We start from the raw sequence: 27,812 nt of genomic DNA on the forward strand, positions 1-27,812 counted from the left end.
CAGTGTTCCAAACCTATCCATTTTTTCAATCAGTTAAACTGGTATATAATCAGAAAAGCATCCTCAAGAAAGTACAAGCTAACAGTACATTTTAAATTTTGTATCACAGCAAGAGATGCTTTAAACTTTAAATTATCAATGACGTCTTTGTTATTAGTAAGCAGTACTGTACTTGTTCCCAAGTAAAGCAGATGTTTTGCAGTAAAACCTGACCAACAAAAGTTGAGACTGTTCTTAAGATACAATGCTATTCTGCCTACTATGCTGCATATAAAAATAGAAATAAAGGCTTCTCCTAGCAGAAAAATGGATATTGTTTTTTCTGCTAATACAGGAGGCCTTAGAACACTAGAGTAAAAACCGAGGGGTGTGGGAAGGCAGCACAGACAAGTAAGCTAGAAAGCTTGCTTGTAAAAGGCGTTGAAATCATTCCAGCTTAATGAAGAAGAAACATAAACAAGTATAAGCAAGTACCTTTTAAGTAACACCCACTGGATAAGTGGCTCCATCAGCTGACAGGCAGAAATAGCAAATATACTCTCACATACACACTTCTGTATTAACAACAAGCTATTTCCTGTCCCTCTTCCCAGAAGCTGATGCTACATTTGAGGTAAATATGCTTGATCTTTCTACAACTCTGTACAGTTGAGAAAAAAAAAAAAAATCAAGTCTGAAACTCCTGATTTCCTGCTTCTCTTCCCTGTTTTCCCTAACCCTCCAACCATTCTGCCTAACACAGCCACGCTTGGGAGGAGGAAGCACAGGTGGCCAAGGGCACCCAACAGGAGGCCCCAGAGCTTCCTGAGCAGCTCCGTGCTGGCTCCCCTGGAACCCACCTGCCGCAGGGTAACTGCAAACAACTGTCTTTCCTTCTCAAGTCCACGATTAACACATATGGGGCTGTGTGACCCCAAATAAACTCTGAAGTTTTCCAGAATGCAACGGGACCATCACAACCATGACTTGATGTTTTCTCACAGTTAAGAAACAAGCAGCTTCCACTCGCGGAAAATGAAAAAATTGGGAAGCTTGCTTTCCTTCATTTCTCCCTCTCCCTCTCCCTCCCCCACCCCTCTCTGGCCTTGGACCCTTTTAGTTTTTTTTTTTAATCTCCTCAGCTACAGACTTTTCCCCACAATACTGGGGTTGAACCCAAGGGAACTCCACCTTTGAGCTACACCCCCAGCCTTATTTTATTTTGTACTGGGGATGGAACCCAGGGGCATTCTATCTCCAAGCTATACCCCCAGCCCTATTTTTTATTATTTAATTTTGAACAGGGTCTCACTAATCCTCCTGTCTCAGTCTCCCAAGTACTGGGATTATAATCATGCGCCACCATGCCTGCCTTATTTTTCACTTTGAAACTGAGTTAAGTTTCCAAGCGTTGGCCTTGAACCTTCAATCCTACCGTCTCAGCCTCTTTAAGTACGAGGATTATAGATGTATACTACCATACCCAGTTTTTTCGTTTTGTTTTGTTTTTTGTTTTGTTTTTGTGGTACTGGGGATGGAACCCAGGGGCATTCTACTTCCGAGCTATATCACCAGCCCTATTTTTTATTCTTTATTTTAAAACAGGGTCTCACTGAATTGCAAAGGGCCTCACTAAGTAGTAGCTGAGGCTGCCCTTGAACTGCAATCCTCGTCTCTGCCTCCCAAATGCTGGGATTACAAGCGTGCGCCACCACGCCCGGCTCTTTCCAAAGGTTTTAAAGTTCCAAAGAGATGAAACATTGTGGTGGTACATAAGTCACTACATAATCAGAATGGAAAAGTTCTCTTCAAATTATACAGGGTTAACTTAGATGAAGATGCATGCTCTTTCCTTAGTTTGCCCTGCTTCTTGCAATTCTATACACCATCATAAAAAGGAAATAAGCAATACCCGTTCTTCCTATTCCCTAGACATGTCTGCAAACGCACTGATGCCCGGCTAGGGAAAATGCATCATAATCTCTAGAGAAAAAATAAGGGGCCATCTGTATAAGCAAGGTTTGATGATGTCAGTGAATTTACCGCTAGCACCAAACAAACTATCAGTAAGAGGGCAAAGAACAAAGAGCAGCTCTCTGCCTGATGCCTGAGGAAGGCAGGTTAAGGTGCAGCGCCCTTGAGGGCGGGAGAGGGGCACCACCGTGTCTGCTCTGGCGGCTCATACAGAACTGAGATCTACCACTTTATGCACCACCAACTATCAGAATAGTTTAATCGATATCATATATTGTTATAGGTATATTCATTTTTACTCTTAAATACTGCTATTCAGAACATCTACCTGTGAATTTTAAATTTCTGTGTCTATAGCATTACTGGGTGTGGTGGCGCACACTTGTAATCCCAGCACTTGGGAGGCTGAGACAGGAGGATCACACAGGTTCGAAGCCAGCCTCAGCTATTTAGTGAGGCTCTCAGCAACTTAGTGAGACCCTGTTCTGTTTCCAAATAAAGTATAAAATAGGTCTGGGAGTATGGCCTGGAGGTAGAAAAGCCCCTGGGTTCCAACCCCAGTACCATTAAAAAAAAAAAAAAAAAAAAAAAAAAAAAAAAATTCTGGCCGGGCGTCGTGGCGCACGCTTGTAATCCCCGTGCTTGGAAGGCGGAGACAGGAGGATCGTGCAGGTTCGAAGCCAGCCACGCTGGCTCAAGAGACCCTGTTTCCAAAAAAAAAATATATATATATATATATATATATATAAAAAATAGGTCTGGGAGTGTAGCCCAGAGGTAGAAGGGCTTCCAGGAATCCCAGTACCACCAAAAAAAAAAAAAAAAAAAAAATTCTGTATCTACAGTATGAAATATACTGAAAGTAGAGAAAATTAGGATTTGAAAATTGTGAAGAAACAATTACTTTATTTTTGAGTTAATCAGTCCAGCATATTAACTTTAAAAGTGACCAAAATATGAGCTGGGAGTGGTGGCACACAATTGTAATCCCAGTACTTGGGAGGCTGAGACAGGATAATAGGTTCGAGGATGGCTTTGACAACCATAGAGAATCAGCAACCTACTGAAACCCTGGTTCTTTAAAAAACAAAAAAAAAAACAAAAAAAAAAAAAACCTTTTTCTTTCCTTTTTTTTGTGATACTGAGGATGGAACCCAGGGATATTCTACCCCCGAGCTATACCCCCAGCCCTAGTTTTTTTTTCCTTTATTTTTGAAACAGGGTCTCACTGAGTTGCAAAGGGCTTAAGTAGCTAAGGCTGGCTGCAAACTGCAATCGTCCTGTCTCAGCCTCCCAAATACTGGGATTACAAGCATGTGCCACCACGCCTAGCTTCCTAGTTCAAATTTTTTTTTAATGAAATAAGGCTGAGGGTGTGGCTCAGCAATAGAACTCCACTAGGACCAATCCCCAGTACCAAAAAAAAACCCAAATATGGAATTTTTGTACTTTTATTGGTACACATCATAATGTAGTTCATAGCAAACAGAATTTCAAAATTATCTACGGGCTAGGAAGTCATGTGTAAAGCAGTAAGTTGGCTATGTAAATTCCACTGCTACTGGGTCTGGGGCCTTAGCTGAGGAGCAGAGCACTTGCTTAGCATACAGGTTTAGTCCCCAGCCCTGCAAAAGAAAAAAACTTTTTTTCCATTCAAAGACATTCTTTGTTGTAGGACACACAGGCTTTAAGCTATTCTCTTAAGAGTAGTAATACCTATACACTTAGGTATGATTCAATACTGGTCCACAGTACACAACTGTGCGCTGGCTGGGATTAGGTGAGCATTTTGAACGCGAGCAAAACCAAAGGAAGTCAACAGTCTCTGAAAAGATGAACCGTCACCTGTCTCATGAGCACTGCCCTCCAACTGTTAAAGACTCAAACACTGACTCGGACTTTAAAGGGGAGGGAGATGTAGTGAAACACTAACAGGGAGAACTTTTTAAAGGTTAGTCTAGGCAAAATGTTCTGTTAATAGAAACCAGCTGCAAGAATAGGAGATGCCGTTTTCAGTATCTGGGCCTGCTGGAACACTAACGGGTTTCTTCTCGTCCAAGTTTCCAGTCTGGAGGGAAAGCCCTTCGACTCATTATTCCCTCAGAGGTCCCGGCACTTCACAGAACTGCCTAAAACGTTTGCTCTGGAGCCGTATTTTCTATTGATTAGATGTGTGAGTGGCTCTCGGAAGAGCCATTTAAAAACATCCCTTATCTGAGAAGTGATGAGGCCCCAAGGAAAAGATCCCAAGTCTGTCTTGAGTATGTGATCCATAAAATCTTCTGCACAATCTAACTCAAAGTTGAGCATTTTAAACGTCACCTTCAATAGCAAAGGCCATTCACAAAGCTCTGTGATAAAATTTTCACTACTGATTTATTTTCACTATAATTCTATTTGACTGTTAAACCTAATTTTACCACTTGGCAAATATTTTTCCCAAGCTTTGCCCACACAGTGTATAAATAAATTTAAACAGTTTTTGTATGCAAGCATCTTGACATTTAATACATTAACAGCCACGAGTCTGTAGGATGGATGTGCTTTGTCTTCCCAGCTTAGGACGGCCAGCTCTTTCTTTCCGTATAGATCTTACATAATTCAATTTCCTGAAACTGCCTCTAGGAAATTCAGGGGGTAGCTTTATCCAAAACGAGCAGACTCACTTACCTAAGCTTTTAAAATTAGAAATAAATGAAGGTCTATTTCTCATAGCAGAACTCAAAAATCATGAAATTAAGTGAAAGCAAATACTTTATCCATAGAATCATGAAAGCTGAGTAAAATTTCTGTAAAAGACACCTCTGGAACCCCAGAGAATTGTTAAGAGGCAAGATTATTTGCCCCAGATTACTATTAATTAAAAAAAATTGTATCAAATACAAAATTATTTACATATAAATATATCTAGATAGCTATCTGGTTTTGAAGTGAAAAGCAAAGAAGCAAACCTCGATTTTGTCTGTTTTGGCATCTCCCCAGTATATTTTGCCTTCATCGTAGTCCAAGGCTAAGCCATTTGGCCAGCCCAGGGAAGTGTTAACCAGCACTACTCGGTCAGAGCCGTCCAGGGCTGCTCGCTCGATTTTCGGAATCTCTCCCCAGTCAGTCCAGTACATGTACCTGGAGAAGTTACAGAAAACGAGCTAAAAATAGATAATAAAAGCGAGATCCACCCCATATATTATATCACTATCATCAGCTAATGCCATAGAAGGAAGTAAGACCATAGGACTTCATATATAAAGGCTATATTTAGGTCATTTATAAGAGCAGCATATAAGCTTAGAGCAAATGTTCCCATCAGTGTTTCTAGAACTAGTCCTGAAAATGCTTCTCAATCATGAGATTCCATTTTTACTCATATTGTCCCAAGATATTTTGTGTCTCTTCCCACCAACTCTTTCTTTCTTGATGGCTTGTCATCTCTGACCTGAAACGTTAACCTAGTGTGACTATGCAGAGGACAATCTGAAGTCCCCTAATTCTTTCTGTAGTGCTACGTGATCTTGTTTTTACTAGATGTTTAGGTAGTGCTTAGGTGCTGGTATATACACTGAAGTATAATAATTTGCCACTATGTTCATCCTTAGAATAAATTTTACAGTAACACTGACACTGGGAAATGTGTAGAAAGTTGTGCTTGCCAGCTGGGAGTAACGACACACACTTGTAATCCCAGTACTTGGGAGGCTGAGACAGGAGGATCACAAGTTTATGGCCAGCTTCTGCTACCTAGTGAGGACCTCTGCAAACCTAGTGAAACCCTGTTTCAAAAAAAAGAATAAAAAATAGAGGTGCGGAGCTGGGCGTGGTGGAGCACGCTCGTAATCCCAGCATTCGTGAGGCTGAGACCAGAGGATCACAGTTTGCGGACAGCCTCAGCTACTTAGTGAGGCCCTCTGCAACTCAGTGAGACCCGGTTTCAAAATAAAGAATAAAAAATAGGGCAGGGGCTGTAGCTCGGAGGTCAAATGCCCCTGGGTTCCATCTCCAGAGCCGCAAAAAAAAAAAAAAAAAAAAAAAAAAAAAAAAAAAATGGGGTTGTATCTCAGAGGCAGAATGCCCTTGGGTTCGATCCCCAGTACTGGGGGGAGGGGAGGGGGGGTGAGGACGAGGACGAGGAGAAAGGAAGGAAGAAGAAAGGAAAAAAGGGCGGGCGGGCGGGCTTCCCTGGACTATCATCATTTATATAGCCAAAAAAGAAATAATAAAGTTATATGGCCTGACAAAGTTTTGAAAACAAAGTCATTCATTTATTTAGAGAAATATGAATAAGATATATTACCTTAAGTACTGAAATGGGGTAAAATTAAATCTTGTAAGGGAAAGGAAAGAATTATGAAAATAATTTCTTTCCAAATTTTTCATGGTCACAATGCAATCTGACAATCTGCAGACCACACCCAAAATCAGCGAACATGGACTTAATTTAGAAAGAAGAAACATTGAAGACCAAAAACACCCTAGCAGTTCTTTAACTTGAGATTTCATCTCAATCACTACATTCTAAAAATGGACAGCAGCTAAAGCACTGTCTATTGGAAGGCAACATACTGCACGCACGGCCGGGAGTGGGGGCGCATGCTTGTAATCCCAGCACTTGGGAGGCTCAGACAGGAGGATCGTGCAGGTTCGAAGCCAGCCTTAGCTACTTAGTGAGGCTCTCAGCAACTTAGTGCAACCCTGTTTCCAATATTATATAAAAATAGGTCTGGGAGTATAGCCTGGAGGTAGAAAGCCCCTGGGTTCCATCTCCAGTACTGCAAAAAAAAAAAAAAAAAAAAAAAGTAAAATAAAAAAAATTAAGAAAAAACCACGCATTTCATGTTGTCTTGAGTTGATGTTTTCAGGTATCTATGGAAAACAGAAAGACCACAGAGATTTACTACCAGCAGAGCTTCTTACCCAACCATGGGATCTAACACAATGGCCCGGGGCTCCTCCAAGTCCTCTGAAATCAAGATCTTTCGCATGGTCCCGTTGAGCCTTGTCACTTCTATCCGGTCAGTGCCAGTGTCTGTCCAGTAAAGATTTCGTGCAACCCAGTCAACAGCAATCCCATCAGGATGGGCAATTTGAGCAGTGACCACAAACTGACTGCCAGACCCATCTATGAAGGCGCGGCGGATGGCCCGCACTTCATCATCGGTCCAGTAGATATAGCCTTCCACGGGGTCGTAATCTACGGCAATAGCGTGGCGGATATCTTCTAACTGCAGAACGATGTCTGTAAAATCCGGTGTGTCCAAAGAAATGCGTCTCAAGTCTGTCCTTCGGGCTAAAAGCAGTAATTCAGTAGCACCTAAGACAACAAAATGAAATGAAATGGCTTGGAAGCTACAGGCAAACTTAGCCACTCTGAATGCGTAACTTCAAGAATCGAAAGATGAATGAGTCAAAAGGATACCAGCTCTCTTTAAAGTGGCCACGGGAAGTAGTGCCGGGAGGCAAGAAGGGTCTGTAATGGCGACACACTCTAAATCAAGTCTGAGCCACTCTCTGGCTTCATCTATCAGATAGCTCCTGGCTATCTAATTACTTATTAAAGGTAATAAAATAAATATCAGAGGAGGAGGAAAACGTATAATACAGATTCTTTATTCAAGAAGCACATTTAAAAAGGTCCAGAAATATAAGACAGGAATCTCAGTGGGTGATGAGGATGTCACAAGATTAGATGGTGGTGGCTACACAACTCTGCACGTTTCATTTAAAGTCACCCAGGAGCGCACGTGAAATGGGAGTTTCATGGTATATAAACTATATTGCAACAAAGCTATCGTGACAGAGTACAGGGTCACACCAGACAGAGCCACGGACAGAGGAAGCAATGGACAGGGAAAGAGGAGCAGCGCAGGTAGGACCAGACACACACGACAGTGGTGAGGACTGACTTGCGAATCCCAAGAGCTTGATTCCACTACCTATAAAGACTTAGGAAAAACACAGGATCCACCTCAGCACAGCCTCATCACCTAAACATGGTGTGGCTGCTATCAGAATTAAAAGAGCAATGTAAAACTCAGCAAGAAACTAAGCATGAGTACTCATAAGTATTAACTAATATATTAGAAAAGACTTTAAAGGGTTTTTTCCACTGAATTTTAAGTAAAGTTTATTTGTAAAATGCTTTTAACCCAAACTGGGATTCAATAAAGACACAACTGAAAATAATATCAGCCCAATCATTTGCATTCATTTTTAATGTTCAAGGTAAATCATCACAAAAAAAACACCTAATAAAACATTAATAAAAATTAGTAAGCAGCCAGGCATGGTGATGCATACCTGTACTCCAGTGACTCAGGAGGCTAAGGCAAGAGGATCACAAGTTCAAAGCCAGACTTGGCAACTTAATAAGACCATGTCTCGAAATAAAATGTAAAAACAATTGGGGATATAGCCTGGAGACAGAATGCCCTTGAGTTCAAGCCCCAGTACCCCAGCCCCTAAAACACACACACACACACACACACACACACACACACACACACACACACACACACAAATTAAACAAACTGGCAACTTGAAGACCAAGAAAAAGTTCCTGGACAAAAAAAAAAAAAAAAAAAAAAAGTGTCCAAAAGTAAATACTGGCATGCAAGCTTTAAGCTACAACTGAAATCATAGTTGCAAAACTACCCAGAATGCCACCTCTCAGTACAGCTATTTGACTCTAGGGCTAATTATAAATGAACTCTAACTTGGAGAAAACAGCCCAAAATGCCAAAGGAGGCATACAATTCACTGCCCCTGCTGACTGCCAAAAGGAACAAGTCAAACTCTGAACAAAGAAGTCATAGAGCTGTTAATTTGGGCACAGTGATCAAAACACAACAGTTAACTTAAGGCTATTACCTGCCAAATCTACACCTGAAACTCAAAACTGGTTAAACATGTACATTTGCACTGCTGTGAGGGAGTAGAGACCGCTATTGCTAAAACAACTCCTCTGTTTCAGAGTCAGGCTACATTTTTAAAAACTTACAAAACCCTTTTGTTTTAAATTGAAACCAAGTTACTTTTTTTCCATGGAAACCATCTGACAAGAGCCAGCCAGCTTCACCTTTGACTATGAGGATAATTTATCAATGCCAAGTCATAACAAACATTCAACACACAAACTCAATTCCATCTCTGACTCGCTGACCTCCTTGCCAGGAACTCACTACCACACTCTGAAATAAAAGCTTCTGCTTTTCAGAGTTAGATAAAGAAGCCACTGCTAAATATAACAATTTCCTTACCAGGTCTTGCTGGTTGCTAGAGAACCAGATGGTGATCCATAGGGTAAGAATGAAGAACAACACTCTCATTAAGAAGCAAAAGAGAAGAACTGATGTTCTTCCCAATCAGAAGTCCCTTGAAATGTCCTAAATCAGTACACTTCTCCACATGCCCTCTCTCTACAGGGAACTAAGAGTAAGGAGAAGAGGCAAAGGGTGGTGGTTAAGTAGAAAAAGAAGTTGGTTTTAAACAGTACAATATGGAATTTTCCTTCTAAAAGCACTTCTCTGTAATGAGAAAGCAATTAAAAATACTTTTCAATCATCTGTTAGAAAATATATCTATCCCACTAACAGCTTAATAAACATTTTCCCCTCCACTGAGATTCTTTACTTCTAAGTGCTATCTACTGTTGAAATGCATTTTTACGATATGTAATTCTTATCCCCACAGGAATCAAATGGAGTAAAAATGACTATGAATTTGATAGAGAACAGAAATAGTACTTAACCCCCACAGTATACTACTTAAAACACTAACCGTATCCAACAGCACTCAGAAGATGCCGTAGAGCACAAACGCTCTTGCTAGAGCCATTCGCTAGTGCCCAGGTCCCAAAGCACTGTCGCCTGCAGAGCTCCCCGCACAGAAACAAGACAGACCGTAAGGACTCTCGGCTCCTGTCACGCATTTGTTCCTTCTGGGTACCATTATCTTACCATCTTTGCAGGCTTTTCCATTCTCCAGGAGTTTGACCCCAGTTGGGCAGGCACACTGGTAGAAAGGTTCAACTGGAGACATCAGACACAAATGGGAACAACCGCCATTATCAGTTCCACATGGATTTGTAGCTGTCAAGTACAAATCACAATGATTAATACCAATGAGGTGGATGACCTCCTTTACTCGAGGTACACAAAGGTTAATGACCATAACACGAGCCACTGTGATAAACCACAATCATTGCCAAATGCCATCCAGGTGTCTGACCACCACACCAGCTGCAAGGAAAGGAATTAATCAGTGAGAATTCACTACACATTTAACATCCAAAGAGAAATAAACAAACGCTAAAGCAGCACACGGACCCTTGCCCTTAGAGAGCTCACAACCTAATCCAAACGGCAAAATCAACAGAATAAGAAAACAAAACAGAAAAACGAAACCAAAGGCAATCTTGCAAACTATAAGTAAAAGTACAGCACCAAAATAAATCACTATGGTTTCAAGAACTGAAGAAAGGCTTCACAGAGTGTAGGACACGGCGAGAGCCTTCAAGGACAGGAAGAGCAGACAAGACGTTCAAGTGTAGTAAAGCACATGAACAGAGCTTGGAGGCCATTCACCGAGTACGATAACAAGGTGAGCCTGTAACTGAAGGTATGCGCTCCACTGACGGGCAGAACTAGGGAGGGGCACACTGCAGCGGAAGGTACTGGAAGCCAACAAGTCGTGAGGATGCCGAAAAGTCGTGCCTGGGGAAGATTTGCAGAAATGGTTCAAAGGAGAAAAATTTTAAAGCAGAGAAACTAATGAGCAAATTTGTGAAAATATGGAAATGAGCCGGATACAGTGGTACATGTCTGCAATCCCAGTACTTGGGAAGCAGAGACATGAGGATCGCAGGTTTGAGGCCAGCCTCAGCAACTTGGCAAATCCTTTAGCAATTTGGCAAGCCCCTGGTCCAAAATTTAAAATATTAAGGGATGAGTGTGTAGCTTAGAGGTAAAAAGAATGGTCCTGGGTTCAATCCCCAGAACAAAAAATAAAAATAAAATATGGAAATGGGTATATTCAAATAATATTCATAGAAAAAAATAAGAAGCAGACCAATACAGCACAAGAAATAAAACAGGACAGTATCAAAAACAACTGCAAATTCTCAAACTTTTTTGGTACTGGGGTTCCTGGAAGCCCTTCTACCTTCGGGCTACACTCCCAAACCTATTTTTATATTTTTATTTGGAAACAGGGTCTCTTAAGCCAGAGAGCCTGGCTTCGAACCTGCGCAATCCTCCTGTCTCCGCCTCCCAAGTGTGGGCATTACAAGCGTGCGCCACCACACCCGGCCTCAAACTCTTTTAATAAAACAAAAGGATCAAGTATGCCACTAAAATAACACACACAAAGCCAGGCATGGTGGCAGATGTTTGTAATCCTAGTAGTTGGGAGGCTCAGACAGCCTCAACTATCTAGTGAGGCCCTCTGCAACTCAGTGAGACTCTGTTTCAAAATGAAGAATAAAAAATAGAGCTGGGGATGTAGCTTGGAGGTAGAATGCCCCTGGATTCAATCTCTAGTACTGGAAAATAAACATAACAACCAAAACACATACACAAGAAAAATCTCCTTGGGGCTAATCATAAGACTAAAAAGGAAAAAAAGAAAAAAATCATGAGTGCACAATATTTACTTTTTTATCAAAGGGTAACTCACACATTTTAAAAATTTTTAATGGGCTCATGATAATCAGCTTCCAATATCATACTTCCAATATTTGATTACCTCCCCCTAAATGGAAGGAGCTAATACAAAGTATCATGTGATTCAAAAGCCTTTCATTTTTGGCCCCAGAACACAGTCTTGAAATATACTCAGACACATGCCAGACATTTATTTACACACAAATGCCAAACACTTAACATTCTCATATTCCTCTTAAACCTAATTCCATTCCTCTCTTACAAGATATCATTGTCGGTACAGACACAGTCATTGTAAAGGATGACCAAAAAGAGAAACAATATACGGAAAAAAAAAAAGTAAAGGAGAGGGAGAGACGTAGCAAGTATTCAGGCGGGCATCCAGCAAGCTGAAGCACTGACCCACCAGCTAGAGGAGCAGACGTTTGCATTCAAGAAAAGTATTTGTTAAACACACGTGAACTTACAGAAAGAAATAACAGGAATAAAAAAAAATGCATTTGTGTATAAGCTTAGCCAAGGAGCTGTCTCAATTTTTATTTCTTTTCCTCCACCCCCATATGCCTGCCCCAGTGACAAACCGAGGGCCACACATGGTCCAGGCTACTATCTAACCTGAATCCTACTCCATGTTGTCCCTCTTTTCAACTCTTTCCGGTACCTTCAGACATGCCCTTCCTCCGCCTCAAGTCAGGCATCAGAGTGCCGCAAAGCTGTTCCAACCGACAATTTAAAAATCACGATCACTTACCACTTGGCTGCCTCTGCTGGCTGAAGGCATGTATATCCATGGGAGAGAAGATGTTAGAGTGGATTTCACGCAGACCCTCGCCAGTGTACTTGTTGCAAGCCAAAATAGAGTGTGTATTCCAGTCAGTCCAGTACAGTGTGTCCTCAAATAACGTCAGGGCAAAAGGATGTGGAAGGGAACCTTTAACCACTGCCTGTCTATAAACACAAAAAGAAAGACTCAAACTTATTTTTAATTATTCTTTTATGATAATATCATTGTTCTCCTTAAAATGGTCTTAGTTCACATTAACACATACAAATCCTGTCATATGCCTTAGGTCAAATACATCTATAAAAATAATACTTATCTGGGCATAGTAGCACATACTTGTAATCCCAGCATTCGGGAGGCTGAGACAGGAGGATCCAGGTTCTCAGCCAGCCTCAGCTACTTAGTGAGGCCCTCCGCAACTTGTTGAGACCCTGTTTCCAAATAAAGAATAAAAAAAATTGCCCTGGGGGTGTGCTTCGGAGGTAGATAGCCCCTGGGTTCAACCTCCAGCACCACACACACACACGCGCGCACACACACACACACACACACACACACACACACACACACACACACACACAATAATAATACTATGAACTGGGCGTGGGTACCTGCTTGTAATCCCAGTACTTGGGAGACAGACAGAAGGATCACGGGTGCTGAGGCCAGCCTCAGCTAAAAGCGAGACCCTCTGCACTTAGACCGTTTCAAAATAAAGAATGAAAATAGGGCTGGAGGCCCAGCTTGGATGTAGAACCTCCCTGGGTCCCATTCCCAATACCAAAATGAATAAATAAAATATTTACGATAAACTCAAATATGTTTTCACGATAGCCATAAACCCCAACCAAGCCCTTCAGAATGGGCTCTGCTCGGCAGCAAGCCCAGGCTCACCATCAAGCCCAGACAGACAGGGCAACAGCACTGGTGCTGCTGACTCTCCCTCCCAACTACCGTCTGTGGACACACGTCTTCCAACCTTTCGCATAACTTGTATGGTCAGGAAAAGGTGTGCAGTAAGGGACACCCCAAGGGCTAGGGCTGGCACCAGGAAACATACAGATCAGCAACAGGCTTATCCTTTCCTGATGTGGAAGAACAAAGATTCTGGGCCCGCTTCTTGTGGTTTTTATGACTGCTAGTGAAAACAGACATGAAGGCTAAAATGACATTCAGGTAGACCTCTCCCTGCAAACCCCCAGCAAATAGTCATCTCATCTGGCTTTGCTGCTAGATTGTTATTCAGGCAGCAAACTGGAAGTCCTGCTACCGGCAGGATATAGGAGATAAAACAAAGCAAAAGATCAGTTCCTTCTGCCCAAACACCAGCTATGACTTGCAGCAGTGACGGCTGAGCTCACCACACCCTCCGGAGATCCCGAAGAGTGCTCAACAGCACCATGCGTGAACCCGCCATCCCCGAGGTGACTGCCCAGGGTGGCATAGGGAGTGCATAACCAAGATCTGACACTTTGGGGCTCAACCCAGCGAAGGTGAGGGTGCAGTCTGCTGTTGGACAGAGCAGAGGCTCAGAGAGACTCGGGCTCCGCAACCGTGGAATACCACTTCTGGGTATCTACCCAAAAGAATGGAAACCAAACTACCAGACTAATGCTTGCATATCTATGTTCACAGCCACACAATTCACAATCACCAAACTATCAAACCAGCTAAGATGTCCATCAATAAATGAATGGATTACGAAACTATGGGATGTGTACACAATGGAATTTTACTCAGCCATAAAGAAGATCAAAATTAACCTCATTTACAGGGAAATGGATGAAACAGAAGAACCTTATTCTAAGTGAAATTCGCTAGTCACAAAAAGTAAGAAAATCAGGTGCTCTCCCTAATGTGCAAAGCCAGGGAAAAAATGGGCCATATGAAGAACTCTGGAAGAAGAGGGAGAAACTGCAGATAAGAAAATATGGCGACCCAATGGGGGTGGAAAGGGGTAGTAGGGGGAAAACAGATGAAATTTTTGTAAGCAGTATGTATTATATAAAAGGAAAAGTAGAGAGACTTTTGCAGTGGGGACAGATCTTTGCAGTGTCAGTTATATAATTAAGACATGTTCTAAAATAATCATATTTTGAGTAAAAATAATATTCAAAAAAATTAACATTTTAATATTTTAATAAATGCAAGTTTTCTAATAGCTTAAGCCTATGGGAAAGGAGGGAGGGAGGGAGGGAATTACTACACATAAAAATAAACATGCCGGGAGTGGTGGCGCAAGCATGTAATCCCTGCGCTTGAGAGGCAGAGACAAGAGGATCGCACAGATTGGAAACCAGCCGTGCTGGCTTAAGAGACCCTGTTTCCAAATAAAAATATAAAATAGGTCTGGGAGTGTAGCCCAAAGGTAGAAGGGTTTCCAGCAACCCCAGTACCACCAAAATAAGTAAATAAACAAACAAACATAACATGTCAAGGAAGATAATTCAATGCTTAAGTCTGTGAAGATGTCTAATATCTAACAGATTGCTAGCATATTAAATTCAAGAGCATTAACATTTTTGTAAGCAAAATTAATGTTTTTGGATATAAAATGGTCCTAGCCTAAAGTGTCACGAATTCAAGTCAGATTTATTTTAAAACTGAATATAGAATTAGCATGCCGTTTACTGAACAAACTATTTTAGAGCCTCGTCTCCACTCTGCCAGCCGCGTTACCACACTGTTCCCCTTTCATTTTTTTAACTCTTCCCCAGATTACTTTTCCTTCTCATTTCTCCAAAGGACTGTCACAGTAGCCACTCCTTAAGGGCTTTCTTCCTCTTTTTAAATGGATGGCTTTTGCTAAAAGTAACTATTAAGTATAGGAGTTGTATCACAGTGGAAGTCCAATATTAAATATCTTATACTGCAGCCTCCACATTTTTGTTTTTCTTTTTGGTACTGGTGATTGAACCCAGGGGCATTCTACCTCTGAGCTACACCCATAGTCCTTTTCACTGTTTAAGTTTTGAAACAGAGTCTTGCTAAGCTACTGGGGCTGGCTTGAAACCCGAGATCCTCCTGTCTCAGCCCCACATACTGAGAGGAGAGGCGTTTATAACCACACCTGACTCAAAATTCTTTATGGTCAGACACAAAGAGTTCTGAGATGCTGCCAAAACAGAAAAGTAATATAGATGAAAAATAAAGAGTAGTAAAAACTAAGTATATAGTAGTTCATGAACTATCCTTAAAGACTGCAAATTAGATGTTCAGATCTTTGGAGAAACTCTGGAGAAAAAAAAGCCTTAAGTCATTTGTCTTTCTTTTTTGCAGTACTGAGGTAGAATCCAGGGACATTCTACCTCCGAGTACATCCTCAGTCTTATTTTTTATTCTTTATTTTGAAACAAGGTCTCATTAAGTCGCAGAGGGCCCGCTAAGTTGCTGAGGATGTCCAAGAACCTGTGACCCTCCTTATCTCAGCCTCCCAAGTACTGGGATTACAAGTGTGTGCCACCTGTATTTCCTTAAGTAAAAAGTTAAAACTCACTCTAATGAACTAAAACAAAAAAATAAAACAGATGGAAAAAGCAAATTCCCTCTCTAAATGCTGTAATTTGAGTGTATGTGCTCTGGCTGAAAGTAAAGAATTAGAAACCAGATAAGAGCTGAGTCTAAGTGACCCAAGATTTCTACTAATACCCTTTCTCCAAGATTCACCCTCCTCATGTGAAGTGGAAGATGACAGCCTATTCTCACCGAGGCCTGGGAAGATTAGATGATACAAAGAAAGCATTCTGCACTGTGCTCGCTAACAGTTCATAAACGAGCCCTCAACTTCAGGGTATACATTGTCAGTAGTTTAGTATTTCTGATAAACAGCTAGTATCTCATACTGTAGACATCCCACGTAGTTTTAAGTCAGTAAATAACACTCAACTGTGGCTCCCTTTGCACAGCCTCTGTTAGTGTCCCTCCTTGCATGCCAACTTGCTTTTCTTCTTCTAGGTTTACAGACATCACTGAATACTGCTTAAGTATTTACTTGCTCAACAATTCTGTAACTGAACCTTTTTTAGAAAAGAGGCTTTGGCTATGTATATTCCTAGGATCTCGTGTGATGTGCATAATTTAGGTATACTTGTTAAATACTTAGTGAATGTTTCATAAATTTTATTTATTTATTTATTTATTTATTTATTTATTTATTTATTTATTGTGATACTGGGGATGGAATCCTTCTACCTCCGGGCTACACTCCCAGACCTATTTTATATTTTTTATCTGGAAACAGGGTCTCTTAAGCCAGCACGGCTGGCTTCGAACCAGCGCCTGTCTCTGCCTCCCAAGTGCAGGGATTACAGGCGTGCGCCACCACGCCTGGCAATTTAAATGTTTTAAATGGAAAGTATATAATTAACAGAGCTGAACAAAAAACAGAACTAGGAAGACTCATCCATGAGTCCTTTACTAATCTGTCTAGCCAATAGTGGCTTGATCCAGAAAGCAGAGACACCTATATAGTCTTCACCTCCCATCTCTGGCCTGGACTGGCAAGCAGGCCCACCTCCTGGTTCTCCCTTAGAAACATAAGCTATGTCCAGGAGGATTTGATCATAGCTACGGAGGACAAAAGTGGCAGGCAGATCAAAACTTCTTGAGCAGGATGCCACAGTAACTGATCCAGACGCTGAGTCTGAGCTGGGCGTGCCAGCGCACGTGTTGTAATCCAGTCCGTGGGAGGCTCAGAGAGGAGGATCACAGGTTCTCAGCCAGCCTCAGCAACTTAGTGAGCCTTGTTTCAAAATATTAATAAAAATAGGGCTGGGGTGTGTGGCTCAGAGGTAGAATGCCCCTAGGTTCCAGCCCCATTATCTATATCAATCAATCAATGGTGGGCCTGAACTATGGACAACACAGGAAAGAAGCAGAGATAGCCCACTGCCACTGTTTTGATTTAGGGCAAGCAACCTCTGAATCTTCCACCCTTTGCTATTTTCTGCACCTTAAAGCCCACTCCCACTAATACGCTATGAGTACACGAGCTCTCTGTGAACCTGCCAGAGGCTTCTTTCAAATTCTTCACCAACTAAATTTGCCCTTTAAAAAATGTCTCCAGAGCCGGGAGTGGTGGCGTATGCTTATAATCCCAGCATTTGGGAGGCGGAGACCGGATGATCAGGATTCGCGGGCAGCCTCAGCTTCTTAGTGAGGCCCTCCGCAACTTAAGTGAGACCCTGTTTCAAAATAAAGAATAAAAATAAATAGGGCAGGGGATGTAGCTTGGAGGTCGAATTGTCCCTAGGTTCCATCCCCAAAACCCACAAAAAAAAAAAAGAAAAAAAAAGAAATTTGTAAAGAAAAATGTCTCCATACTTTCATTTGCATTCTGTTTCTAGACAACTTCCAAGAAAGACTGTCCCATCTTAGAACTGCCACCTGTGTGGACAACCCCAACCCCCGCGGTACGACAGATGGAACCCAGGGGCATTCTTCTACCTTCGAGCAATACCCCCAGCTCCACTTTTTATTCTTTATTTTGAAACAGGGTCTCACAGAGTTGTAGAGGGCCTCACAAAGTAGCTGAGGCTGTCTGTGAACCACAATCCTCCTGTCTCAGCCTCCCAAATGCTGGGATTACAAGAGGGAGCCTCCACGCCAGGCTGGCAAGCATTCTTGAACCACACTATGGGACAATCATGCAGTTTTGACATCGAACCTATTTGGGAAGAAGCTTCTCCACACTGTAGGCAGGCTATTATAACACCTAAGATGACGGCTTTTGAAAAATCGCCCCAAGCCGGGTGCAGTGGCGCACACTTGTAATCCCTGTGCTTGGGAGGCGGAGACAGGAGGATTGGGCAGGTTCGAAGCCAGCCACGCTGGCCTAAGAGACCCTGTTTCCAAATATAAAAGTATAAATAGATCTGGGAGTGTAGCCCTAAGGTAGAAGGGCTTCCAGGAACCCCAGTACCACACACACACACAAAAAAAATCGCCCCAAATCCTCTACATGAAAACAGACTAGAGAGCACAACCCAAAACTCCGAGACATTAAGATAAGTGGAAAAGGGCAACTCTACCACAAAAAGTTATGGAAAACTACTAAGAGCCAGAAGGCCTGGCTGAGATCAGCAGCTCTGCAGAAGGATTCAAAGAAAGCACAAGGGCAGCAGCAGGTCTAGAGTCCAAAGGCAGAGGAGGGACAGCACTGCAGGCACGGCACACCACGCAGAAACAACCCGCAGGGAGAGTCTGGGGCTCTAAGAGCCAGGGCTGCGATATGCCCCGCTGTCACCCACGGGGCTGCACTTCACGCCACTGCGCGCACCGCCTTCCAGACAGAGGCTCGAGATGAGAAGCAGGGTCTCGCTGAGTTGCAAAGGGCCTCAGGAAGTAGCTGAGCTGGCTTTGAATTTGCACGATCCTCCTGGCTCAGCCTCCCAAATGCTGGGATTACAAGCGTGCGCCACCACGCTCAGCTTATAAATTAAAATTATTTCTAATGACACTGACCGAAACAATCATCAGAAATAATTCAATTGTGTAAAAGGCCATAAGAATTGCCATACATAAAAATATTAAAATGGATCATAATCTCTTAGAGGAAAACATAGGAGAGTAAATGTTTATTACGTTGGGTTAGGCAGATTTCTTTTCTCTTTTTTTTTTTTTTTTTTGGTGGTACTGAGGACTGAACCAGAGATTTATTCTACCCTCCAACCCTATTTTATTCTTTATTTTGAAACAGGGTTTCACTAAGTTTCAGAGAGTCTCACAGTTGCTGAGGCTGGCTGAGAACCTGCTATCCTCCTGTCTCAGCCTCCCAAGTACTGGGATTACAAAAGTACGACACCACGCACGCACGCCTTAGGCCCAGATTTCTGAGGACACCAAAAGCAACTTCTCTTTCTTTCTCTTTCTCTCCTCCTTTCTTTCTGTGCAGTACTGGTGATGGAACCCAGGGACATTCTACCTCCGAGCTATATCCTCAGCCCTACTTTTTTATTCTTTATTTTGAAATAGGGTCTCACTGAGTTGCAAAGGGCCTAATAGCTGAGGCTGTCCATGAAACCGGATCCTCCAGTCCCAGCCTCCCAAATGCTGGGATTACAAGCATGAGCCACCACAACCAGCCAAAAGCAATGTCAACAAAACAAAAAACTAATAAACTGAATTTAATCAAAATAAAAAATGTCAGCTGGAGGATCGCAGTTCTCGGACAGTCTCAGCTACTTAGCAAGGCGCTTCGCAATTCAATGAGACCCTGTTTCAAAAATAAAAGACTAAAAAATAGGGCTGGGTGTAGCTCGGAGGTAGATCGCCCCTGGGTTCCATCCTAGGTACCACAAAAATAATAATTAATTAATAATAAAGTTATGCTTCAAAAGATACCATTAAGCCAGATCTATAATCTCAGTACTTGGGAGGCTGAAACAGGAGAATCACAAGGTCAGCCTCAGCAACTTAGCTAGGCCTTTAGTAACTTCATGAGGCTCTGTTTAAATAGTTAAAGCATAACAGGGTTGGTAAGAGTATAGCTCAGAGAGAGAATGTCCTTGGATTCAATACCAAAAGGAGAAAGGAAAAGTACAAGAAGAATGTGTACTAGAAAGAAACAAGAGAGATGTATAAGGACCTAAAACCATTTTGGCCAACTCTGGTAAATTAGATTCCTTTCTTCCAAAATACTAACTTTCCTCATTATAAAAGGAATACATGTATGCATTTTCACTATAAAACTCGAGCAACTGCGAGGCACGGTGCTTGCAATCCCACTACTCAGAAACTAAAGCAGTAAGATCACAAGCAGCTTAGCGAGACCCTGTCTCCACATAAAATATAAAGGCTGAGCTGTAGCTTAGTGGTAGAGCACCCAAGTTCAATCTCCAGTATGAAGGAACAAATAAAATAAAAATTTGGAAATGGACAAATATATATATATAATGATACATGTAGTGTATATTTTTCAGTCCTTTATTATATACACATGTACATTATATACATATACATGTAAACGTATACAAATACAAGCAGTTCTCAATTACTAAGGAATGAAAAACTGTTTTCTGTTATTTAAAATAGTTAAAGCATAACGGGGAACCAACTAGCCAAAGAGATGAATTCCTAAGTTAGTAAAGCTGGCCAGCCTGCCACCTAACAAGAGGCGGAGTTGAGTCAGTAAGCAGCAGCGGCGCGCTGGCCGCCGCGCTCTGCCGCCAGGTGTCTGGTGAGAAGCTGCTCCTAAGCTCAGTGAGGCCGCCTCGAAAATGCAAGGCTCTGAAAGTCCCCCGTCTTTGGGTTTTGTGGGTTGGAGTCTTTAGGTGGGGCTCTTTCAGGCCTCTAACTTGGAGCTTCTAAGGTCTTTATATTCATGTCTTTCATCAAATTTGGAAAATTTTCAGCCATTACATCCTCCAGAAGTCCCTGTGCCCCGTTCTTTTCTCTCCTCCCTCTGTGCTCACTTCCCTTTCATCTTTGATCTTTCTGCTCCTCGGGCTTCATAATTTCCCTCTTACTGCCTTCCAATTCACTGACCATGTAGTGAGTTCTTGGTTTTAGTTACTGTTCTTTGCAATTCCAGAATTTATTTTCAAGTTGCTTGTCTCTTTGCTTCGTTTCTTCAAACATCTCCATTCTGTTTGAACCCGGGATTTTCTTGACTTTCTCCAGCTCTTCCATTAGTCCTTTGAGAATCTTTGCACAGTTGTTTGAAAGCCTAACAGATTTTCCACAGGTGTTTTTGGGGACGGTTTCTGTAGGTTTGTCTTTTTTAATCACCCTTTTCTGTGTATTCACCCTTGTGTCCTATCCGGTTAGTTTTCTTTTCCTTCTCCCCTCCCCAAATGTGTGTTTGTTTTTCCTTTGGGGAGAGGGCCTTGCTAAGCTGCCAGGCCGGCCTCACCCCTGCCAGCCTCTTGCCTCGGCCTCCCGAGCGGCTGGGCGTGGGCGCGCCGCGCGCCAGGCTTCCCTTCCCCTTCCTGAGTTTCGTCATCTCACTTCTGGACTTGCCTACTTTCGGTTACTCTCCCACTCTGGCACAGTTCTAAACAGAGGGTGGATCTCGTCTACGGTCAGTTTTTCTGGGATGCCTTCTTATGTGGGGATTCGGTTTCTCATTCTCTCTTCCTTTACACTAACTTCAAATGAGACTGTATCCTGATAATGTTCTGAATCTCATGTCTGCAATAAATTCATCTTCGTGACCCTTCAGGAAAAAATGTGTTCAAGGTAGCTTTTCTAACTTCAGAGAATCCATTCCTCTGGTTCACGTAGTGTTCAAAACATAACGACTCGGTTGGCTGCTAAGCCTTGTAATCACAATACTTGGGAGGCTAAGCCACAAGGATCTCAGGTTCGAGGCTAGCCTCAGCAACTTAGTGAGGCCCTCCACAACTTACTGAGACTATTTCAAAATAAAGAATAAAAAATAGGGCTAGGATGTACCTGAGAGACAGAATGCCCCTGAGTTCCATTCCCCATTCCAGGGAAGAAAAAAGAAAAAGTTTGAATAATCTTAACTGCCTACAACTCACCTTTGACAGAGCTTTAGAATGAGACCAGCAAAATCCCACATAATCAAACACAAAAAGTTAATATAAAGTTTCTTTTAAAATCTAAACATGAGCCGGGCGCGGTGGCGCACACTTGTCAACCCAGCATTCGGGAGGCTGAGACTAGAGGACTGCGGTTCACGGACAGCCTCAGCTACTTAGTGAGGCCCTTTGCAACTCAGTGTTTCAAAATAAAGAATAAAAAAATAGGTCTGGGGGTGTGGCTCTGAGGTAGAATCCCTCTGGGTGCCACCCCCAGGAGAATGAAAGAAAAATCTAAACATGATCTGAGAAGAACTTCCATTTCCAATTATAGCCTTTGTTTCCTTGAACTGGGATATAGGGCACACACAGCAGGTGTTCTCCTACTGGAGGGCCAAACTTCAGCCCAGAGGCTCCCTACCTTTGTTGTTGTTCTGGAGACTGAACCAGAAGCATTTTATCTCTGAGCTACATCTCCAGCCCAATTTTATTTCTTATTTGGAAACAGGGTCTCGCTAGGTTGCTGAGAGCCTTGCTGAGTTGTGGAGGCCGGCTTCAAACCCGCAACCCTCCCGTCTCAGCCTCCCAAGTGCTGAGATTACAAGCATGCCTGCCACCAGGCCCGTCACTATCTTATAAATAAAGGCTTACTAGAACATGTCCGTGCCTACCCCTCTATTATCTACAGGTGCTCTCAAACCATAGGAGGGAGCAGAGGTGAGTAGCTGAACAAGATCTCCTAAGGCCCACAGTCTAAATTATTTAATGTCTGGGCCTCTGCAGGAAAAGCTGGCTGAGCCCTGTGCTGCGGTTTGAATGTGGCTCGCGCCCCAACCAAACTCATGTTGAAATTCAACTGGCACCAAGACAGCAGGAAGAGGGTGGAGTCACTGGAGGTTCAGCCTTCACGGAGGATGGATAAAGCTGCCGGGAGAGTAGAGTGGTCATCACCAGGAGCTTACTGCAGAGCGCTGGCCTCCTGGGCCCCTCCTCCCTTCTGAGCGTGTAGCTGGCCTGCCCTTCATCCACAGTACAGTGCACCATAACGCCCTTGTCAGATAGGACTGCTAATCGTGGACGTCTTGAGTCTTTAGACCGCAAGCCAAAGCAAACCCCTCCTTCATTCTCTCATCTCCTCCCCCGACCTTTTTAGGGGACTAAGAATTGGACCTTGTATGTGCTGGGCAAGCACTCTACCACTGAGCTGCATCCCAGGCCTTTCCGGGGCGCGCTAAGTTGTCTAGACTGGCTTCAAACCTGCTCTCCTCCTGCCCCACTCCTGAGATGTTTGGATTATGGGTGTATGCCACCATGCCTAACATAACCCAATCCCTGGTATTCTTGTTAATACAAACTAAGACGCTCTGTTCTAGTACAGAGACGAGCAGTGCTTACTGGTAATCTGGATGGAAAAGCCAGTGCACTGATGTCCAGCACACTAAGATATCTAGCATTCCTCGCTTCCCAAGAAACTAGAAGGCTAGCAGCACTTCCAGTCACTGGGTTACCCAAAATTCACCACACATTCCCAAACATTCTGGATAAAGTAGAAATACTATCCCTGGTTGAAAATGACTACAGAATTTAGTTAACTGAAACCAAGGAAGGAGAAAATACAGTCCATAAATTCTAAAAGTTGCCACAACAGATAAGAAATGTAATTACATTTTAAAGACAAAGTTAAAAGTCTTTTCTTCCTCTCTGACACCCTGCCAAAAATACAATAATTTCTTAGGGGGAAAAAAAACAGGATTTATATTTTAATATGTGAAGCCCACATGTGTTTTCTTAAATTTATAATTTTTAAACTTTTTTATTCATGCAATGTAGTCACATATCTTACTGGAGCACAAAAGGATTTTCTTAATGTTAAAAGAAGAACACAACCTATATGACGATCTCACCGATTCGTTCCATCCAGGTTTGACCTGTGAATGAAGTTGAGCTTTGCATCGGCCCAGTAGAGCTTCCGTTCCTCATAGTCCAGCGTCAGCCCGTTTGGCCAGTAAATCTCAGTGTTGACGATGGTGAGGCGACTTGAGCCGTCCATCCCAGCACGCTCTATCTTTGGCACTTCTCCCCAGTCTGTCCAGTACATGAACCTGAAGATCGTAGAAATTATTAAAGGCATTGTAAGCACACAAGGTATTCTGTACTTATCGTTATTAGTATCACTATTAAAGAAAGCCCTCTTGGGAACACTAAGCCTGAAATCCCTAGAATTGGTTTGTGAGTTTTTTCTTTTTTGTGAGGATCCTATCTCCGAGCTACACCCCCAGCCCTATTTTAGTTTTTATTTTGAAACAGGGGTGCCTCACGAAGTCGCTGGGGCTGGCTGCTGAACCTGAGATTCTCCTGTCTCAGCCTCCCAAGCACTGGGTTTACAAATATCTACCACCACACCACGCCCAGCTGAAAATTTAATCATCTATTTGCAACTACCATGATGTGGCCCAATTTAGGCAAGCATCATCAATGAACGCAAAAGACTCCTGGGTTAAAGTTTAGTAAGAAAAAGAGCACGTCCACCATCTCAGTGTATCTCCCCAGACCACTTAAGAACACACTGGCCGTACACAGATTCTAGAGCTGGGCTACTCCACGCGGCCAGGACTGGTGGGCAAGGGTGCTGCTCCTGGGCAAGTGCTTTAACTTCTGTCCCCCCAGCTCCTTATCCTCAACACCAGGATGTAAACAGACCTGATTCACAGGGTGTGAGAATGAAAGCAGAGCCCTTGGAAGCTCCACCTGTACTTGAGCTACTGCTCTTTTATGTCCTAACCCCCTTGTCTACTGCTTCTAAGATTCAGAATAAGCCCGGCGTGGGGCACACGCTTGTGATCCCAGCACCTGAGGCTGAGGCAGGAGGATCCCAGGTTTGCAGCCAGCCTCAGCAACTTGATGAGGTCCTCTGCAACTTAGTGACCCTGTTTCAAAATAAAAGAATAAAATCGGGCTAGGGGTGTAGCTCAGAGGTAGAATGCCCCTGGGTTCCATCCTCAGTACCGCAAGAAAAAGGGGGGGGGAGATTCAGAATATAGGGGCACTCGCTCACACTGCCTTTTCCTCTGCGGAACCTGGCTCCTCCCATCTCTTCAGGCTGCGCAAGCTGAGCTGCACCTGTTCAAGACACCCAGTCCCCATTCCACACTGGCTGCTGCACAGACTTTCTCTCTGATTGTTACCTTTCTCTTTCAGAGTTCAGCTTAAATATTACTTCCTTTAAGAAGCCATCCCCTGTCCGGTGTGGTGACTCACGCTTGTAATCTTAGTACTTTAAAGGCTAAGGCAGAAGGATCACAGGCCCTCTCATGGCCAGCCTCAGCTACTTAGTGAGGCCCTCAACAACTTAGCAAGACCCTATTTCAAAATAAAGAATCAAAAATAGGGCTGGGGTAAAATGAACCTGAGTTCAATCTTCAGTCCAAAAAAATAAAAGTTACAGGTCTTTCTCTAAATCCCATTAGGTCATATGGTCTCTTGTGAATTTTCAGAGTACCTTATATTCAGAGATGATATAGCTATGATTGTTTATTTAATGTTTACCATTTATTACTCCTAACAGGTTTATGATCTGTGCATCTTTCTAAATTAAGAAGGGTGTGTGTGTGTGTGTGTGTGTGTGTGTGTGTGTGTGTGTGTGTGTTACTGGGGATGGAACCCAGGGGCTTTCTACCTCTGGGCTACACTCCCAGACCTATTTTATATTTTATTTGGAAACAGGGTCTCAGCAAGTTGCTGAGAGCCTCACTAAGTAGCTGAGGCTGGCTTCGAACCTGTGCGATCCTTCTGTCTCAGCCTCCCAAGTACTGGGATTAAAAGCGTGCATCACCACGCCTGGCTAAGAAAGGTATTTTAAAAAGGTAAAGGATTAATTCTTCACTTTCTGATATAAAGTCTTCCTTTTTCTAAGGCTTATAAATTCCCACACATTAATTCTTAATAAAGAGTAAATCTCGGCCAGGCGTGGTGGCACACACCTGTAATCCCTGTACGTGAGAGGCTGAGACAGGAGGACCACAGGTTCAAGGACAGCCTCAGCAAGTAATGAGACATCAACTTAGGGAGACCCTCGCCAAATAAATAAAAATCAGTCTGAGAGTGTAGCTCAAAAGTTGAATGCCTCTGAGTTCAATCCCCAGTACCACATGCACACAGAAGAATAAATCTTCATGACCCCCAATTAGGCAATGGTTTAATAGACATGACATGAAAACCACAAGTGACATAAGAAAATAGATAAAGGAATTCATTTTAAAACTCCATTAGAGCCGGGCATGGTGGCACACACTTATAATCCCAGCACTTGGGAGGCTGAGACAGGAGGATCACACAGGTTCAAAGCCAGCCTCAGCTACTTAGCGAGGCTCTCAGCAACTTAGTGAGACCCTGTTTCCAAATAAAATATAAAATAGGTCTGGGAGCATAGCCCGGAAGTAGAAAAGTCCCTGGGTTCCACCCTCAGTACCACAAAAAAAAAAAAAAAAAAAAAATTTAAAACTCCATTATATGTGTTTGTGTTTTGAAAGACACCATCAGGAAGTGAAAAGATAATGCCCCAAACAGAAGAAATATCTGCAAGTCATCTGACAAGAACATGGTATCCAAGATAGCCCTTTGCAACTCAGTGAGACCCTGTTTCAAAATAAAGAATAAATATATATATGGCTGAGGTATAGCTCAAAGGTAGAATGCCTCTGGGTTCCATCCTTAGTATCAAAAATAAATAAATAAATAAATAATGATGATGATGATGGTGAGGAGGGGGGGATAAAAAAAAGACAGCCCAATGTTAAAATGAGCAAGATTAGGTATTTCACCAAAGAAAATTTACAGCCAAACAATATGCTCACCATTAGTCAGTAGGAAAATGTCAACCAAAACTACAATAGCACAGTACATACCCACCAAGACTGTTATAATTAAAGAAGTAAAAAGACAATCAAAAGTCCTGCAAGAAGCAGAAAACCAAGCTTTCTACACTGGAGCTGGAATTATAAGGTGACATATCAACTTTAGAAAACAGTCTGGCAGTTCATCCAAAAGCTAAACAAAGTTACCATATGACCAAGCAATCCTACTCCTAGGTATGCACACAAGATCAAAACCATATGTCTACACGAAATGTGGACACGAATGTTCACAGCAAAATTGTTCGTGGTAGCCAAAAAGTATAAATGACATGAATCAACCGGTGAACAGATACACAAAACAGGGCATTTCTATACAATGAAATATATCGCTTGGCTTCTAAAGGAATGACATACTTAACCATGCGTCAGGGCTGGGGAAGTGGCATGGTGGCTCAGCGCTTGCCTAGTATGCATGAGGCTCTGGGTGCAATCCTCACACTGCCCCCCAAAATTCTACAGCATGAATGAATCTTGAAGACATAATAACTAAAACCAGGCACAAAGGATACATAAGTATGCACTTAAAGGCAACATCCAGAATTCATGGCAAAAAGCTGATTAATGGCTGCCAGGACCTAGAAGGAGGAGACAGTGGGAACAGTCTGTTAATGGGTAAGGAATTTCTTTTGGGGGGTGATGAAAATATTCTGATATTCAATAGCGGCAATGATTTGCCAGGTTTTACGTATACTTTAAAAAAAAAAAGCACTGAATTATATACAACCAAAAGTGGTTTTTATATAGGTGCATTATATCTAATTTCTTAGAAAGCTATAGAAGCTGAGCATGTGGTGCATGCTTGTAATGCCAGTATCCAGGAGGCTGAGACAGAAGGATCACAGGTCCACAGCCAGCCTCAGCAATTTAGCGAGGCTCTGCACAACTTACTGAGACCCTGTTTCAAAAACAGGAAGAAAAGTATTGGCAAGCACCACCAGCAGTTCATCCAGGGTGACTGAAGGCAACAGCTTGTTCAGTAGCTTGTCCAATTAATTAATCCCTCTGTCGTGTGTGTGTGTGGGGGGGG

General features: G+C 42.6%; 1 protein-coding gene across 5 annotated transcripts in view; it reads right to left on the reverse strand.

Annotated features, from left to right (window-relative positions):
• The window catches only part of LRP6 (LDL receptor related protein 6), a gene marked incomplete at both ends in the record, with an annotated part of 111,936 nt that overhangs the window by 51,444 nt on the left and 32,680 nt on the right, over nucleotides 1–27,812 (reverse strand). For 4 of the 5 annotated variants that reach the window (XM_080705693.1, XM_080705692.1, XM_080705690.1 and 1 more), the window contains 5 exons: nucleotides 4,905–5,076; nucleotides 6,862–7,258; nucleotides 9,903–10,034; nucleotides 12,358–12,554; nucleotides 23,777–23,974. In XM_080705693.1, the coding sequence (XP_080561819.1) occupies nucleotides 4,905–5,076; nucleotides 6,862–7,258; nucleotides 9,903–10,034; nucleotides 12,358–12,554; nucleotides 23,777–23,974 (1,096 nt within the window). The remainder of the gene's footprint in view (nucleotides 1–4,904; nucleotides 5,077–6,861; nucleotides 7,259–9,902; nucleotides 10,035–12,357; nucleotides 12,555–23,776; nucleotides 23,975–27,812) is intronic. The other variant, XM_080705691.1, reaches the window with a different exon arrangement.

Source organism: Muscardinus avellanarius, assembly GCF_963383645.1.
Source record: "Muscardinus avellanarius genome assembly, chromosome: 11".
Classification (NCBI taxonomy): domain Eukaryota; kingdom Metazoa; phylum Chordata; class Mammalia; order Rodentia; family Gliridae; genus Muscardinus; species Muscardinus avellanarius.